This window comes from Astatotilapia calliptera, chromosome 17 (genome assembly GCF_900246225.1).
Source record: "Astatotilapia calliptera chromosome 17, fAstCal1.2, whole genome shotgun sequence".
Classification (NCBI taxonomy): domain Eukaryota; kingdom Metazoa; phylum Chordata; class Actinopteri; order Cichliformes; family Cichlidae; genus Astatotilapia; species Astatotilapia calliptera.
In genome coordinates, this window is record NC_039318.1 from 14,807,573 (window position 1) to 14,826,311 (window position 18,739).

The 18,739-nt window shown below is 39.9% G+C and overlaps 1 protein-coding gene and 2 long non-coding RNA genes across 4 annotated transcripts; 2 read left to right on the forward strand and 1 right to left on the reverse strand.

Moving 5' to 3' along the window:
- The first annotated feature begins 4,392 nt into the window (after positions 1-4,392).
- On the forward strand, positions 4,393-8,219 carry LOC113009653 (uncharacterized). Of its 2 annotated transcripts, none has more exons than XR_003270228.1 (4): positions 4,393-4,437; positions 6,775-6,892; positions 7,984-8,032; positions 8,156-8,219. It is a non-coding gene; the product is annotated as an uncharacterized LOC113009653 (long non-coding RNA). The 2 variants fall into 2 exon arrangements; XR_003270229.1 differs by having other exon boundaries at positions 4,395-4,437; positions 6,757-6,892.
- On the reverse strand, positions 7,987-17,246 carry ccdc3a (coiled-coil domain containing 3a). The gene is made up of 3 exons (XM_026148101.1): positions 16,487-17,246; positions 15,591-15,768; positions 7,987-8,358 (listed from the first exon to the last, which is right to left on the reverse strand). The coding sequence occupies exons 1-3, from the start codon at positions 16,891-16,893 to the stop codon at positions 8,053-8,055; spliced, it is 891 nt and encodes a 296-aa protein (XP_026003886.1). The 5' UTR covers positions 16,894-17,246; the 3' UTR covers positions 7,987-8,052.
- LOC113009655 (uncharacterized) lies at positions 8,297-13,172 on the forward strand. Its single transcript, XR_003270230.1, has 2 exons — positions 8,297-8,364; positions 13,014-13,172. It is a non-coding gene; the product is annotated as an uncharacterized LOC113009655 (long non-coding RNA).
- Positions 17,247-18,739: the final 1,493 nt, after the last annotated feature.

Here is an 18,739-nt window from a genome sequence, read left to right on the forward strand (position 1 = left end):
TCCAGGGCGTACCCCGCCTCTCGCCCTATGACAGCTGGGATAGGCTCCAGCGCGACCCTGAAAAGGATAAGCGGAAGTTTTCAGTGACAGAAGTTTATAAACCTTTCAGCAGCCCAGCGTCACAACAAATTCATTGTTAAACTGCGCTGATCAGGTTTTGGTTAAAATAAGAATTTTGTCTGAGTTAACAGCTATGGGATTGATTGTTATGAACTGCTGTACAGATGTGTATCATCACCAGTCAATGAATCCTGCTCATTTGTGGGAGCCTCTGACTTTTCATTTAGTCCAGTCATGTCATTTGATATGCTGTGTGTCAACTACGTGACTCTGGTGTTCAGGTGTAATTTCACTTTTTGTATTATTTAGCTGCTAAGTCTTGGTGAAGTTAACGTCATGCTTACAATGCATATCTTTTGCCTCTAGTATCATATTAAACGAACATTTTAAACATATAACATTAGTGGCAATTCTAATGCTGTTATTGTAAGCTGGAGAGCATCTACGTCCCCATTGTCCTTTATCCCTCATTAACCATCAGAGAGCAACTTGGGGTTAGTGTTTTGCCCAAGGATATTTGGGAGCGGCCAGGGATTGAAGACCAATCTGCCAATTAGTAGATGACCTGCTCCACATCCTGAGTACAGCCACCCCATCCACCCAAAAACCCTACAATAATATAGGGAAAGCACCAAGAATCAGATGACACCCCCCTGCAATTGAGCAACTTTTGCAACAGTGAGAAGCAAAAAGTCAATTTTAACAGGAAGAAAATGCCAACACAACCAGGCTCAGGGAGGAGCGGCCGTCTGCTGTGACCTGTTGAGGGTGAGGGAGAGGAAATGCTGAGTGGTGTATAAACACATAGTGAGTGAAAATAAGTAAGAAGAGAGGCAGAGAGTTCCACAGAAGAGAGCCTCCAGTTCTACTTTTAAATACCGGTTGGGGAGAGAGAAGGAAGACTGGATGAAAGACATGCTGTGGAAGAGAGCCAGAGATAATAATAACAATAATAATAATAATAATAATAATAATAATAATAACAAGTATGATTCAATGCAGAGAGGTCTATTAACAGCATGCTGTAATCTCTAATAAAATATTATGGTTAACAGTATCAACTGCTACATTGAGGAGAAGCAGGACAAGCACATAGATGAGCCCACTGTCAGAGTCCGTCTGCTGAAATGAACTCAGAAGGATCAATAGAAAAAAAGGAGTCTAAAAAAAAAGAATAGTACTAAAGGTAGCTGTAGAAAATGTTACATCTGTGAGGGTATTATTAATAATTATTTGCCTAATGGTAAAAAATTTTTTATTTGTAAATAAATTCATGAAGTCATTACTAGTAGTTGTTTCTATCTAATGGGACAATGATCCCATTGCGGTTCATTGCAAAGTATCCATTGTTTTCAAGGTCCTATATTCCTAAGGTTCTGCCCCAATGTCCTATGTGCCCATTGTCCTGTGTTTCCAGGTTCCCATCCCTATTGTTTCTCTGTTTTTGAGGTTCTATGTACCCAATGTCCTATTCCAAAAATGTATGTTCCCAGGATCACATCACAAGGTCCCATGGTTCTGTGTTTATAAGTTTCTATCTTCCCATTATCCGTTGTTTTAAAAGAACTTTCTCAGTGTCCCTGCTATCCTATATTACCAGGATTCTATCCCAATGTTTTATGTTTTGAGAGCCATGTCCCATGGTCTCTTGGTCCTATGTTTCCAATTCCAACGCAATGTTACAAAGGTCCCATGATATTCCCATCACCCTAACCCCACAACCACGAACCCTGGAAACACAGATTAAGCTACCGTTGACTTTCTTCCATGTTTAAATTTTACTCCACACTGGTTCCAAAAACAGCTTAAAAGAGATCACCAATGAAAGCTGCAGGATACTCTCAGCCTTTGTACCATTCAGGATTACAGTTAATCAGCTAACATGAAAAAAGAAATCTCTCTTTGAAAGTTTACTTTTTCTTTTTTTTCTTATCAACTGAAGTAAGTGGTTAAGACGACGTTGACTTTACCGCACTGAGCGGCATCAGCCTGAAGGTCTATATGTGCTCATCAAAGATAAGCTGTATTAATATTAGTTCTTTATTAGCAGAGTTTGGCCTGTTGGAGCTTCCTGTGGTTCAGGTCGTCACACTTCCTTTACTTTCCCCTCCATCTCAGTTGGAGACATTCCTCCCAACTGTCTTTTTATCATGGCTGAATACAGAGGAACGAATGTGCTAACTTATTCAAAATCAGTTTTCCGTCTGACACACAGTCCAAAGCACTGAGACGAAAATTGTGAAAATCAAAGTATTTTACATCACTTTGCAGCACTTTACAACAACATATGCACATATTCATATATGGAGACATACAAATGGGAAAGCTGCCAACTGAATTTGTGCTTAATCAAAACTGCTCTTCATTTTTACACTCGCACGCTGAAGACATTTCTCGCTGAAATTGGCTGCCAAGCTAACTTGAAAAACACTTAGGGCTCTGTAAGTGTGTTTGTGCTCTGAGTCACTGATCTCTGTGCTTCTTAAACTGATTTCTCCTCATCTATAATTCAGCACTTCTCTCCCCCCTCCTCGCCACTTCTCTGTAAGGCATCCTCTTCTTCATCACATTTCTCACTGCAGGGTTTTCTCCTCGCCTCTTGGCTCGCTGCTTGTTTTGTTCTTTGCTGAGCGGCAAATCGTGCGTATTCTATAAAGCTAATGACAGGCAGATCGTCTGAAACGAAGAGATAGCACTGTCGCAGGAAATGGAGGCGGGATTGTGGCGTGTTGTGTGCAAAGATCATCTGTGTCATTTGGGTTGACAGCTCTGGATGCAAACAGCAGGGGGGGAAGTCATATATTTTCCTTTTACTGCCCCTAACAACCAAACAAAGTTGAAAATCATATTGCACCACCATAGTTACACCAGAGATGATTCTAAAAGGTCTTTTACGATAATAGAAAAAGATTTTGGGTTTCAGTAAAGATATTTTCTAGCATTCTCTCCACATTTTTATATTGAAGAACATTATTCTCAAATTGTTCCACAAATTGTAGTTGCAAGTTTTTGCAGATTGGTGAATCTCAGCCCATCTTCATTTCTCAGAAACTCTACCTCCCTAAGATGTTCTTTTATATCCAATCATGTTACTGACCTGTTGCCGTTTAACCTCAATTCTGTTCCTTCAGCTTTTCTTTGTAGCGTCACTCATTTTCCCAGCCTTTTGTTGGCCCGTCCCAATTTTTTGAGACATGTTGCTGCCATCAAATTCAAAATGACCTCATTTTTAAAAATCTTTGTCAGTTTAAACCAGTCAGTTTTCTAGGTTCTATCATTAATGAAATGTGTGTTATGAGATTTGATAAAGATTGCACCCTGTTTTTTATCTACATTTTACACAGCAATCCAACTTTTGTGGAATTGTGGTTGTACACGGAGAGGGGCATTTTAATTTCTTGCATGATGAGGTAGATAAGTCCTTAACTCCCACCTCAACAGCCTACTCATGATTTGACATATTGCAAAAGAAACATTGATTCCTTCTTTGAAAAAGACTGCAGATGAAAAAAGAAATGCCATTAAAAGAAGCCTTCAAAAAATAGTTTTCCCCTTCAATTCAATTCAATTCAATTCAATTCAATTTTATTTATATAGCACCAAATCACAACAACAGTCACCTCAAAGCGCTTTATATTGTAAGGTAGACCCTACAGTAATACATACAGAGAAAAACCCAACAATCAAATGACCACCTATGAGCAAGCACTTTGGCGACAGTGACAAGGAAAAACTCCCTTTTAACAGGAAGAAACCTCCGGCAGAACCAGGCTCAGGGAGGAGCGGCCGTCTGCTGCGATCGGTTGGGGAGAGAGAAGGAAGACAGGATGAAAGACATGCTGTGGGAGAGAGCCAGAGATAATAATAACAATAATAATAATAATGACAAGTATGATTGAATGCAGAGAGGTCTATTAACATATAGTGAGTGAGAAAGGTGACTGAAGAAGAAAAACTCAATGCATCATGGGAATCCCCCAGCAGCCTACTGTTAGGGTGCCTGGGTCGTTGACCCAGAGTTTAGAGTTTTCATTATTATTGTACTTTGGTTTTTGCCTTTATTTATCATTTCTAGTCTTTTGGTTTCTTTGTCAGAGTTGTGCCTTCTGATTTCTCTTCTGTTCCATAGTTGCTGAATCCCTGTGACAAGTCTGCGTCTCTGTGTTATGTTTCCTGTTTTACTTTGAAAGTTAATGTTAATGTGTCTCGTTTTGCTTCGTTTGTCTCGTCAGCCCTGATTTGTCCCAGCTGTGTTTCCCTCCTGTCTCTCATTCCCTGATTGCTCCCTCTGTATTTTTTAAGCCCCGTGTTTCTTTGTGTCTATGTTGTGATCTCCCTTATCCACCATCATATATGCTGTGTGTTCTGGCTGCATGTGTAAGTTATTTGGATTCTTAGTTTTCTTCTGTTTAAGATCAGCATTTGAGTTTATGTTTGTCTCCGGATTCTGCAATTTGGGTCCTTTTCCTGCCTGCACGCAGCCATTTCATAACACCTACGCCTATTGCAGCATAACTAAGGGAGGATTCACCTACAAACCAGCAAAAGTTTTGCAATTTTTTTTTTTTTAACATATCAGAGAAAGCACAGGTCACGTATGTCGACTGTGAAATTTAAAGGGAACAACGGCGCTTTAATTCCACTCATCACAAGCCAAAATATGTGCTGTAAAACAATTTAAACATTTTTTAAAAATTTTTTTTTTTTTTTTTTTTTTTTTTTTTTTTTTTAAATCCTGTAAAATGATTAATTGTATGTGAGTTTTGGTAGCTAAAACCTGACCACTCAGTTGCAAGATGTTTAAGAATAAGCAAACACCACTGTCACAATATTTCAAAGAGATTTGGATCTGGCCTTTAACCTCATTATTCTTCCTTTTGAGCCATTTCTTCTTCGTTGTGCTTGTTCAAAAGTCCAGTCAGATGGACTTTCTCATCATTTTCGAGCACAATTTGATAAAATGTAGAATTCCTAGTTGCACTTTTGACTGCTAGAACATTTCTACCACCGTTCCTTTGAGTTGGCACGAGGTTTTAATAAAATGCTCTGCTGCAAGCACATCAAGTGCCATTCTGTCAATAGAGTTGTTACCATTTACTTGTGTTTACAAGTCTTGGCTATCTTATCTTTTCTGGATGCTTTAGGGTTGATGTAATGGTCTTGTTACTTGAGTCTCCTGTGAAGTTACTGGTGACTTCAGGTTTATAATTAGTTTTGTGTGTGTGTGTGTGTGTGTGTGTGTGTGTGTGTGTGTCCATTCTGTTCCTTTCATCAGTCTCATTTCTGTTGTATTTTGTGTTTCAAAGTTAGTCTTATGGTCCTGTGTAGTTGTATCTCACTTCCATTACTGCTGCTCATCCCAAACAGCTGATGGCCTCTCTTTCTAGAGCCTGGTTCTACTTGGTTCTATTTGTCCTGTTAAAAGGGAGTTTTTTCCTTCCCACTATCGCCGAGTGCTTGCACATTGTTTTTCATCTGATTTGGGGGTCTTCTCTCACTTATTGTCGGGTCTTTACCTCACAATATACCATTGTGATTTGGTGCTATATGATTTGAACTGAAACAATACACACAGCAGACTATGACATAGGGTTAAGGTTGACTGCATTTTGTTTACTTGTGTTGTCTTTGGCTAATATTTAAATGTGTTTGATATAAAACATTTAAGTGTGACAAACATACAAAATAATCGGAAATGATGAAGGGGTCAACACTTTCACACACCACTGTATGTATTTGGATACAGCATTTCCTCTTGATACATGCTTTCTTCCTGGAGGGATACAATATTCCAGCAAAATGTTCAAATATTTTAACATTTTTTACAAACAACAGCTTTCCCATGAAATCAAACCACGGTCACTTTAAATGGCTACTTCATCTACCTAAGAGTCTCTCGGCAGGATGTACAAAAAAGGAGCGTTTTCCTTTTCTAAGCTTGTTCCCCCCCCAGGATCTCATCAATCGTTACACTGCAGGTGATAAACTCCTGCCTTATTCTTCACCTCATCATCACGAAGCTTTTCATCAAGACAGACACAGTGAATCAGTTTTTTGGTGAAAAAGATCTCTCCTGCGTCTACATCCCATTCTGGCTTGCCCCTCAATATGTCCTGCTTTAGTGATTTGTTTTCCTTCCACTCGGTGAGGTCTCGTGATGCGATGGCCTCCCTCCAGAGGAATATTTCAGCAAGATCCTGCTGCTCAGAACACTGCTGCCCACACAAACACATTCCAGTCACTTGATGGACCAGACACACATACAGTGTCTCCTCTACCCTTAACCTCTCTTTACACTCTCTGTGTGTCACTGCAGAGCTTAACTAGCACACCGTTTGTGTGTGCTTGCTCATGCTGGGATTTGTTGTTTGTACTCTAGTGACCTAGATTTTTTTTTTTTTTTTTTTTTTTTCTCTCCTTCAAACTTCCACTCTGAAGTTCAACAAACTAAAATTTTATATACAGAAAAATCATTCATACAAAAATATTCACAAGCTAGCTGTGTATACAGACTTTAACTTGCATTAAAAATAAATGAGCCTTCTCTCAGAAATCCAAGAATTGTTTCATCATCGCATTACTGATATTGGACGAGCTGTACCTTATTGTGTCACTCAGCCGTGATCATATATTTTTGATCTTTGGCGTGTTGGTTAGTTCATTTTTCCGGGCGTCAACTCTAATTTTTCATTTCAGTCTAATTGTTCTCATCAGCATCACTGGCAGCTGCGTGTAGAAGCAACAAGGAGCTGTTTTCAAGCAGCAGCTTTGAAAATGTGCTGTATGCATACCTATGCAGGTGAAAACAGCACGCACACAAAGTTTTGGGACTGTAAGTTGTTTTTTAATGTCCGTTTTCTCTCTGTAGTCTATTTGTAGTCATTGTAGTATTGATCAATGAACTTTGAGCATGCTTTGAATGCCAAAGTGCTTCTCGAAACCATCAGCTGTCATCTTATGAGGACTGACCTCAAACCCAATTGGTATCCAAATATGTAGTTCTTTACTTTTTGCTTTTGTTTTTAAAATTGCTCTCCCAATTTCAAAAGTTTACCTGACTTCAAAACGATCCTAATGTTTTCATTATGATCAGAAAATATGTAAGTAACTGTTACCACATTTAGAGAATATATTATTGCCCTCCATGAATCAGCTGAAGCCTATCTCAGCTACCATAGCTGAGCCTGGACAGGATGTCAGTGTAATGCAGGGCTTTCATTAATTGATTGGTTGATCAAATGGTAAAGAACTTGTATTTGACTATTAATTTACATGCATCCTTTTATATGTACTATTCAGTATTTGGCATTTGCAAATGCAGATCTTATACCAGAGAAACTGTGAGGCCAAAATCCTTGTTATAGACTTTATTGTAAAGCTGACACCACCTATAGCTTGTGAAACTTTGCCTATCTGGAATTCTGGCATGAAACTTAAAAGCAACTGAACTCTATCCCTAAATAGTTCCCTGGTGCAGGTTTTTTTCCACTGAGGTAAAAGTGGTGCCTTGTGAAAATCATAACTGTGTTTTAATTAACAGCTGAAAAGCAAAGAGAACTAATTGTCCTTCACATCTCAATAAGCTCCCACTGTGGCTGTTACTATTGCTCACAGCTGCTCTTAGTGTCAGAGCAGAGCAAGACAACATCTTGAGATGAGCACAGCTCTGCCACTTAATCCACTCATGAAGGCAGCAGAGCTGAACAACCAAAGAAGGAATCAGTGGGAAAAGAGAAATGTTTGATTCTCATTCAGAAAACTGTTTATTTTTATCAGATAAGTGGGAATCACGCTTATCCACAGTTTATTAGAGGAGTTCCAGGTAGAAAGAAAAGGGATAGCAGTTTATTTACAAGACAACTGTGAAGAGTATTGCTTTTAAAGTGTTTTTACTCATAAGTGACACTTCTCCGTCCCTTGCAGAGAGACCGCCCAGCAGTCTCTCCAGATCTACAACCACTCTGCAGTCCAGGTGAGTGGTACTTATACGATTTAAAGTTGCATCCTGTGACGTATCGCTGCACTTGTGTAACCCCCGAGTGGAGGCTCCTTCTGTGTTATAGTGTTGAGGTGATGTCCCGCCATTCTCTCTGAGGCTTTGAGCCTCTGTTGCAGCTCCTGTGCCTGCTGCTCAGCCTTGCGTGCAGCTTTGCGGGCGTTCCTCAAGGAACGCTTCACCTTGCGAACTCGCTCCTTCAGCTGCCGGTTCCTCCTTTCCGCTGCAGCCAACCGCTCCTGCAGCTTCCGGCCTCGTTCCTCCTCCTCAAACAGTGCAGCCTGCACCGAGGAGCACAGCAGCTGGGGGTAAGGAGGAAAGAAAGTGATGTTAGTTAGCATACGTGAAGGCTTGTTGTCTTAAGTGTCTGACAAACTGTTGTAGACTTCCAGCTGCTATCTCGTCAGCTAGATGTGTAGAGTGGGAGCTCTACATGTCGTGTGTGTGTGTGTTTTCTCTCCTGTGCATGTTGTTTATCCTGTAACAAGCCTAACATGCTAAGCAGGAAGTCTTATTTACTTTTCTATAGGCTTCTACTCCCATTTCAAAAACACATGTGTGTTTGGGTACCTGTGTAATATAAATGTACTATTGACCTCTCATCCCTATGCAAGGGTCACATGTTTTGATGTTTCTGGGACCCTAATGTTGCACGTTCTTGATGGAAGAGAGCTGACCTGAACCGACAGGGTTCACAAAGGTGACAGCTGTTGACGTCCCAGTGGGAATGTATCGTTTGGTTTCCTCTGTTTATGGGCGCACTTTATCACAAGTAACATATACAAACTCAAAAATATTGTGAACTAAAAGTATGTACTGTACATTCACTATTTGTCTCACTCTGCATACATACTCAGATGACCACAGTCGAGGTTAAGGCCAAGCCCCTGTTCTTTTAGCTTGCTGTTTTGTACTGTGGTACCAAGGATCGCAAAAATGGACACTCGTATGGTTTTGGCATATAATGCAGTTTGTTTTAGTGCCATTTGTTTTGGAAAACAATTGCTGAAAAATTGTCTTAAACTATGTTAAAGAAATACTGAGAAGACATTACTGTTGTGTCTGTTAGCTAAAACTGGAGGGACTTTAGCTTAGTGCTTAGCTTAGACTAAAGACTACAAACTGAAGAAGCCTCTTAGTGTAAGCCTCCTCAGAAATGGTATTAGTAGGAGGGTGGTCATGTTTACCAAGGTGTGGCATTCCCTCTTCTTTTAACAATGGTCCATAAAAGTCTGGGAACAGAGAAGACCAGTTATTGGACGTTTAGGTCTATTTGTATTTACATTTTATATGGCATACTACCTTTCTTGGAATTAGTTTTGCAATACAATACACCCAAATAAAACAAAAAAAAAAACCTTTACATTAAACTTCATTTTAAAGTCTAAATAGTTCATACTGAGACTGATGAAGATAATCTCACGAGGACAATGTTACCCGGCCATATGGTGATACTGCACTGTATGCACAGACTACAAGATCATGTTGTTTGTAGTGCAAGCAAGCAATAAAATTCCATTTACCTTTTTATCAGTGTAAAGGTAGAAACCCATGTGAATAAAACCAAATCCCTCTGCATGGATACAATCCACCAGGGAGAGAAAATATTTCATGCATTTGTTCCTATTCAGTAAGACTGAAGTCAAATTCATATTTTTTTTTCTTTTTTTTAAACAGTTTGAAGCCTTGCCTTTTCAGTTCTCTTAGGAAATTTCACAGTGGGATGCATCAAGCACACACGGACACACAAACGCACACCAACTGTCAAAACATCCGGGTCACACCTGCCTGCTGTTTAGCATCATCTGTATAAACAGTATTTAGAGGACATGTGACGACAACTGAATGCACAAAGGTCCACAGTGAAGAAAGACAGAACACAGAAACATTCAAGTTCTTCAGTATCCAAAAGTCAGTAAAGGGAGGCAAGAAACTATGGGGATGTCGTCTTAGTTTGTTCAAAACTCTATTTATTTAACAATTAACATTTACAGCAACTGTGGTCTAAAATGGCTACAATGACTGATCGCCCTATGTTGCAGTTTCCTTCAGGTCGGGTCACATGTGACCCTTCAGGTCCTTGAAACCTTTCAGTCTGTTCTGATTCAGTCTGACATTTTGGCTCATCAGTGCAGGTACCACATCTTAACAGTGATGTCATAATGAAACATTGCCTGACTGGAAATAACATGAAGTCAGAGATTTCTTAACATGGTGGATATATTTTGGTAGTTCGGTTTATAATTATCTTATGTGCCGTTATTAGAACGCATCCATGCAAGCTTTTGTAAACTTCAATGAACGGATCAGATTTTTAAATCTGTGAGAGCTTACTTGACTGAAGGACACACTGGTGTTTGTCATTAGATTCTGATCGATCCCGTCTCGGTGTTAGATCTTTTGTCATGAGTAATTAGTGCTGCCGGGCTGCAAAACACTAATGGACTTACCCTGCTTCTGTCTGATGCTGAAGGTATGCAATAAACTCTGAAGAAAGACTTCTGCAAATAGCTGAAAGCAACAAAGTAGTTCTTACTCTGATCACAGTCATCACTGAAAAGTCTGACCTGTCAGTGACTCTGTCTTCATCGCAATAATGATTTTTTTTTTTTTTTTTTTTTTTTTTTGTGAAGTTGCGTTTGCTGAACATTCTGTCTGTAACATATTTGCAACAGTGAAGCAGGTGAAGGTGTTTGGTAACTCTGGATAAACAATTTGAAAAAAATGTGGTGCTCAGACTTTGTCCTGTGTTTAACATGTATGGCTGTAGGTTTTGGGGGTTTATAACTCATAACTGCTGCAAATGTAGGAAGGTCAGAGAAATTAAATCAGCCATGCAAACCTCATGACAGCAAGTTTAATGTCACTGTAATGCTTTGCACTGTGACACCACAGGCCATCCAGTCCAGTTCTAGCAATGCTAAACTTGCTTTTAGAACATTTTGCTCTGGAGCAAACTTGAGGAATTTATGTAAACTTTTTTTTTTTTTAACTCATTTGTTTGAGTAAAAGAAAAAGACACAATGTCAAATATGGAAGCAAAAGTGGAAAAGAAAACACAAAAAAACCCAAAGGCTGTAATCATGTTTGAAAGAATTTAGAGGTGTTTTTGTTTGCGCCCAGCTTGACCTGACTCCTCATTCATTTCTGCAGACTTTTTGATTTCTCTCCCTAACTTTATGTAGAATCTCAGCAGGAGTCCACACAATTACACAGACAACACACATGGCCAGACACCTTTACACACAGTTAGTGGCTTTAGAGCTCCACTGCTGGCGTTAAAGAGCCAAGCCAGGGTTTCTCCTCTCCTTGTGCAGATTTTATATTGTCTGTGCATGCGTGGGAAGGGAAAGCTAGAAAATGGAAAGAAAAAGTGATGAAGAGACAAAAGGAACAAAGAAGAGACGGAGAGCAGAAAAGAAATAAAGGTGGTGAAGAGGTGCTCCATAGGGTGGCATTTCTCCTCGGCTTCTGCACTTTTCTCCTTTATTTCTGTAAAACACAGTCTGATAATGTATTTTTTATGAGCTTTAGTGTCTAACTCTTGAGTGAAACAGGCACTCCCTTTTACCCCTCTGTAAGCACGTACATAAAATGTTAATGAGAGTCAGGAAACTTGTTAAAGGGGTTTGCATGAGGGTTCAAAATTCTGCCTTCCCTTACCGTGGGTACAATCAACCAGTTCTGTATGCATACACAGTAAAAATGTGCTGTATATGGAAGTGATTAGGAAGTGTTCGAGCCATCTGCCTGCCTTCTTGTGACCTATCAAAGAACTCCTATGATATGTATGTATTATATCTGTATTAGACCCACAGGAGTGTCTGACCTGGCTTGTGGTAAAAGCAGCTCTGAGCACTACTGATAAGATGAGCCTTTGAACAAAAGCTAATTGAAGGTTTTGGCAGGAAAAGTGCAGTGAAGGAAGTCTCCTGTCTATCCTTCTGGCGGGGCATCTGGTTCCCACAAAGCTGAAATCAGAAGCAAACCTCCTCCCAGCTCTGATTTTAGGGATTTTTTTTTTTTGTATTTTTTTTTTTTTTTTTGTCTTTAAATGCAGCTGAAGGATGAAAGCACAGAGTGATGCAAGAAGGGAAGCTAACTTTAGATAATAAAAGTATTAATAGGCTTGGTTCTTGGCTGTTAGATTAAAGAAGGATAAAAAGAGAAAGAAGAGAGATTTCTTTCCCCATTTTATTTACGTCTCCATATACATTCCCAAACAAAACACCTGTTTTGTCCTGCCTTGCCTAAAGGTTATTGTAGAGGAGCACGTGAATCCTCCTCTACAATAACAGCACCTTTAACCCCTTTTTGCCTGAACTATGACCCCTTAATTCAGAGGCTAGATCCTGTAGTTTAAACCAGAACAGAAACAGAAAAGAAGGCACTACAACACCACACTTTGCAGCCCTTTAACAGTTAAATTCTTGCTCTTAAATAATGCTGTGGCTAAATTAGCTGTGAGATTATTTAAAGCTGAAGAGGTAAATCAGCTGTGAATGCTGCAGGCAGTAGAGAAAAAGTCAGCCAGGAATGAGGCACAACATCCTTCAGAGTGTTAAGATGATGATAACGAGTGCAATAAATGGATACAAGTGTATGAAAAAGATCCACGTAATGCTCCACGGTCCACCGGATGTATTAAATGATTGTAATAGAGACGCTGTCTGTAATAGAGACGCTGTCTGTAAATCGCACTGACTTTAAAGGGGATCTATTGTGCTTATTTTCATCTCCATTATTTCCAAATCATGCAAGGAAAACAAAACCCACACCCAAAACACTGAGACAAAAAAAATCAGTTATGATATGAAGGAAGACTTGAAGCGAATGAGCACATCAAGTGCATATCAGTGTCACCTTTGCCAAAGAGTGAAGTGTCACCATAAATTGTGTTTTAATTGATCATCTTTATCCCTTCAAGAAGCATCCTGAAGGATGTTTTTTCTTCCAGGGTGTGATGTTGCCTTCATCCACAGGGCACCAGGTTTGCTGTGCTCTTCATCATCATTAAAACACCAAAGTGAGGGCCTCTTCTTTGGTGTGTCACAAAAACTATTCAGCAACCACTCAGCTGTACCTTTTCAAAATAAACGCAAAGACGTGTCGTAAATTTGTCTCCAGCTGCCGTGTCCTGTCTTGTTTGAGGTGCGAGCTTGAATCAGTCAGAGCAGATGTGATAATGAATGTCTGAATCCCAGCAGCAAAGCTCCCATCACAAGCTTCAGCCTATCTCTGGTCCGAGGTCAGCGTGATATGTTGCTTCATGCTGATACAGATCAAAGCTGCAGACTGACACGCTTTCAAGCTGGTGGTGTCAAAGTCGTCGATCTCTGCTATTTGATCTTTGACCCCAGGGTGCACGGACAGTATCCGATATGCCTGAGGTGCAACCTGGAAGGACCTCGACTCATCAGTTTGCTTTGATCTACAACAGGTTGGGACCTGATTACGTCGGGCCAATCACATATTAAAACTTTATTAACAGTACAATTGATTCTTTTGTTTGTGCATGTGGGCATTTTTGTCATCCTTCTGAGAATCAATCCATTTTGTGTGGGTATTTGTGTGTTCAGCTCTGCGCAGTGCCAGAGGGTAGTTTGACTGATCTTTCTTTCCCACATTCCTGTCAACGGACTCACAACTCAGCTCATTATTAGGTGTCCACACACACAAACCAAGACCTCCCTCTGCTCGTACACATAGTTCAGCTACAGCGGTTGATTCATTGCCAGTTTCTGACTCAAACATTACCGAAACTACAACACCCTAATATTGTTAGTTGCTCCAGTTCCAGTTCCCTGCACACTGCTGTTTGTCTGGACCCTTAATCTGTTATCACCATGGTAACAACATGGTTTTGAGTTTATTTACATTTTCTGCAAACCCCCACAAAAAGTTGGCCTATTTGAAACAGGGGACTGACTAGGCTCATTCTTCTAAGAAGCTCTTTTTTTTTTTTTTAATAGCTCCTTTCATTTTAAGGTCAACAGCTCTATAAGCAAACTTGCTTCTGATTGGCTGCCCCTTGTAAATAGAAGAATCGTGTGAGTGGTGCTCCTGTGTTTGCGTCCAATCAAAGTTGACTATATGTACTCTCAATGACATCATGCATAGCCAAGTCTAGAAAAAAACTGTTGGGAATGGAGCCCTTAGAGCCATCTGAGGCCTGTGATTTTGGGAATTAGCTACTATTTATACAGTGACATAATTTTCAAACCTTTAGCTATGTTCAAAACAAGCATTCAAAATATCAAACAAAAACACATGACATAAAAGTTGCAAAATTTGAGTTACATGTCAGTGAGTTAAATAAGTATTTGATCCTTAGCTAACCATGACTTACTACTTGGTGGAGAAGCCCTTGCTGGCAAGCACAGCAGTAAGATGTTTCCTGTAGCTGGTCAGGTCAGGTTTGCACACATCTCAGGAGGAATCTTGGACCACTCCTCTTTACAGAAACTCTCCAACCCTTTAGATTTCTTGGCAGTTGCTTAGTAACTCGAAGCTTCAAGTCCTTCCACAGATTTTTTTAGAGGACTGAGGTCTGGAGACTGGCTAGGCTACTTCATGACCTTAGTGTGTGAAGATGCACATTAAGGTCATGAAGTGGCCCAGCCAGTTTAGCCACTCCTTTGTAGCTTTGTCAGTATGTTTCAGGTCATTGTAATGCCTGAAGACCCATCCATGACCCATTTTCAGTGTTCTGTCTGAGCGAAGGAGATTTCTCATCCAAGATTTTGGTACATGGTCCTGTCCATTTTCCCTTAATATATGTTAAGCCATCGTGTACCGTTAGCAGAAAAACAGCACCAATGCATGATTTCCGCTTCCATGCATGACTGTGGGGATGGTGTTTTTTGGGTGATAATCAGCATTTTTTCTACAAACATGGCAGGTGAAGCAAGAGAGCTTGAGTTTGGTTTCAATGACATCTTCTCACAGCTCTTTGCTCTTGCTCACAGTGGTGGAGAGGTTGGAATGGAAGAAACTGATTCTTTGGACAGGTGTACTTTATACAAATAACAAGCTGAAATCTGTGTCATTAATTGGTTGTTTGAAATCCCACCCATGGGAGTCAGATGTCTAGCTGGGTTGCTGGGGATCAAATACTTATTTCACTGTGACTCATATTCATTGTGTGTGTGTGTGTGGGGGGGGGGGTTGTGTTGTTGTTGTTTTTTTTTTTTAAATTCTACGTTTTGTTTTTTGTTTTTGTTTTGTTTGGTTTGTTTTTGTTTGTTTGGTTTTTTTTTTGTTGGGGGGGTAGGGATATATAAAAGGCAATAAAAATCCAAATTTAATAAAACACATTTGCTCCCTGATGATCCCATGGACTATTTGTTATCTCTGTGACAACAAGATAGTTTTGTGTTTGTTTGCAGTGTCAGCAAAACCCCACCAACATTTCTAAGAAGGTAATGAAGCTTTTTATTATAGATTGCAATGGTCAGTTTAATCATAGACATTTGGTTTCTCTTCTTCATGTACAACACTTTAACAGGCTAACTATGACTAAGTGATGCCTTACCCTGCTGTCTTCCTGCATGTCCCACTCGGGGCTGAAAGTCTGAAATGGTTGGCTCCCCTGAGTGCAGTTGGAGAACTGAAACAGACTGGAAAACGTGCGTCTGTTCTCAATCGTGTCAGCAAAGATGGCATCTTGGAAGTTGACCCCATGAGGTCGGATGCTGTAGTTCTCATCCATCCTACAGAGGAGATGAAGGGGACAACTGTAAGCAGCACATTTGAATCTGCATTTAAAAAGAATGCACTCTGCTCCTTTCCAGTATATTTTTGTTCTTGGATTGTACCGGAGAAGCTTTGCATGATTCACAAATTAAAATAATGAGTATTTATGTTAGAAATTTATTAGAAATAGCATTCTGTACCCTGGCTATTTGGTTCTGAGGAATTATTTGCAAATCTACTGATCTTGTTATTTTAAACTTTGGCCATTTTCAATATGAACATCCACCAATGTATTGTATACTATAAGAAAATAACTAGTAGGTCTGCTTTAACAGCCAGAATAGAGAACAGAAATACATCATGATGTCATAATCTGTGTGGCTGATAAACTGATCATTTGCTAATAACTCCAATTTATAGCTGATAGGTGTACAGTAATAAAAAGTCTTGATGAAGGCCAAAGCCAAAAGTGGCAGTCCTGCAAAGTGGTATTTACTCATTTGTTTTACTACTTTGATTATTTACATACAAACAGTGTTAATTTAAAGGTGCTCTTTCATTTATGTGGCAACAATAATAGATTTGACAAATTCAGGTAAAGCTGAAATAGTTTTTAATTATGGGTTATTTTTTGGTTTGGTTTGGTTTCATTTTTTTTGCAAAAAAAAAATAGAACCAAAAAAATATATCAAATTAATTTTCTGAAATAAAAAGTGACCGTTTTTTCTACCTCACCTGAGGAAAAAGAAATAGGAGTAGTTCTCCATCACGGTGTGGGACTGACAGGACAGGTAACCAAGCCCGGTCAGGTTGAGCCTGGATCCAGAGGGTACCTCCAGCATGCTGCCCCAGGCTTGGTCACACAGCAGCTCCACCTCTGCAGAGTACAGCAGCCCTTCCTCTGCGCCCTCGTACCCGTATCCGAACCCGAAGGGCAAGGAGTTGTACAGACTGCCCACTCCAACGCCCACCGGCTCCCGGTGGATTGCCAGGACCCGGGCATACAAGATGATCTCCGCAAGTTCCGCCCGGCAGCCCTCGCTCAGCGGCCGCCATTCCGAGGGGAGCTGGCAGCCACGCGTAAAGGTGTCCAGATGCGCAAAAACGCAGAGCGTTGCGAGGAGGATAGTCGTGGGAAACATCCCGAAAAGCGTACAAAATCTTATCTGGCACCTCCTAAAGTCTGCGTTGATGAGTCTTTCCTTTTTCCTAAGTGTTTCCAGGAGACCCAGCCAAGTGGCCGAAAGTAAACAAATCTGGTTGATTTTGCAAAAGTTATGCACATGTGTTTACCTCAACCACTTGATGATGCTAAATCACAATGAAAATAATTTTTCAGACAGAGTTTTTGAGCATTAACACAAACTCAAGCTAACTTCAATCGTCTGAAGACTTTTGGAAAGAATAAAGTCGGATTAATATGAATGTGCAAAGACTAACCGCTCCAACCTGCAGCTCTGTCCGTTCTCCTGCTTGGAGGAGGCGAGGTTTAAACAGAGCGATGGTGATGCCTTCAAGGACTCGTGCGCTGCTTTGATATTTAGAGTTTCAATGAGGGGTGGTCGATGCGTTGAAGTGGTATTTTGCCTGATGAAAAGGTGATGAACCTGAGGTTTTGAACCTGTTGACCTCAGACATAATATTATAACCCACATGATGTATAAAACTCTTTCGATCAAAAAGATTATTAATTCAAATATACTCCAGGTTCTTCACAAAACGCGTCGCTTCATGAAACGAATACTTCCTTGAGGAATCGACTTCTTCTTTTCGGCATGTGAAGGCGTTAAACGTGATTATAAAGGGACAATCGCTGTGGTGGGAGATGGTATCACAGGAGCCAGGTTTTGGCTGGAGGAAGTTCCATGGAAGATAAATCAAAGCATCTGAGAAGAATTTGAATGGGTCCAAAGGGGGGTGCTGCTGAAGTTTCCACTGGGTTCCAGGGTACCTCGAATTTGTTTTACAACACACTGGGGGTACAGTGGGTCTTTTTGGTTATACAAGCGCTATTCTGGGAACTTAGTGTGTCATGTTGTGTGAGTCCCAACATTCTTTCTGATAGACCTTTAATACAAATCTTTGATTTTGGCTACCTATTGTGGGTCAGTGGGGTCCAGTGGCTCCTGGACAAGGATCACTGGGAGTTTTGAAGCATTAAGGGAAATCCCGAGGGAGACAATATTTCTGTGGTGAAAATCCTCCAGGGATTCTCTCTCTTTTTTCTTCTTTTTTTTTTTTTTTTTTTTTTTTTTTTACCTGAGATAAGGGATGCACCAGGACTCTATAATGTGATTACATTTCACAATACCTAAAATATTTTATTAAGGATAGCCCACATAAGATATCCTTATCTTATGTGGGCATACGGTAATTTTTATGCAAGCCAAAACTGCTGATGATGCAGCCCATCAGCTTTCACTGGCATTACATGATTTACAAAAATGGCTGAATGACTCATGCTTGTGCCTTAATTTTAAAAAGACCGTATCAATGTTTTTTAGTAAGCCTAAAACAACCGTGGCTGCAGTAAAAGTCTGCTTGGGTGCACAAGAATTAATTAATGTTGAGGAATTTAAGTATTTGGGAGTGCTACTAGACTCTAAATTATCCTTTAAAAAACACATTAAAAAAGTAGTGAAAACTGTAAATGTTAATATACAGAACTTTAGACATATCCGCACATCATTAATAGACACAGCAGCGATTACATTCCTGCATTCTATGATACTGGCTCATATTGAATATTGTATTACAAGTTGGTCCTATATGAGCTCTGCTGCTATTGGGCCAATTGAAGTATGCTACAAAAGAGCATTGAAAATATTAGATAAAAAACCTTTTTCATATCACCATTGTCAAATTTTAGAAAAATACAAGTTTTTAAATTTTACTAATTTCAAATTATTTAAATCTGCCTGTCTAATATACAAAGTTATACATGGTCTGGCGCCTCCACCAATGAGTGATTTTATTAAACAAAAGTCT

Bases quoted from the DNA above. Each gene is read 5' to 3' on its own strand.
- ccdc3a (XM_026148101.1), bottom strand. From the start codon at position 16,893: ATGTTTCCCACGACTATCCTCCTCGCAACGCTCTGCGTTTTTGCGCAT. The intron at 15,769-16,486 runs GTGAGGTAGAAA...TCTCCTCTGTAG, and splicing joins TCCTATTTCTTTTTCCTCAG to GATGGATGAGAACTACAGCA. The intron at 8,359-15,590 runs GTAAGGCATCAC...CCTTACCCCCAG, and splicing joins ACATGCAGGAAGACAGCAGG to CTGCTGTGCTCCTCGGTGCA.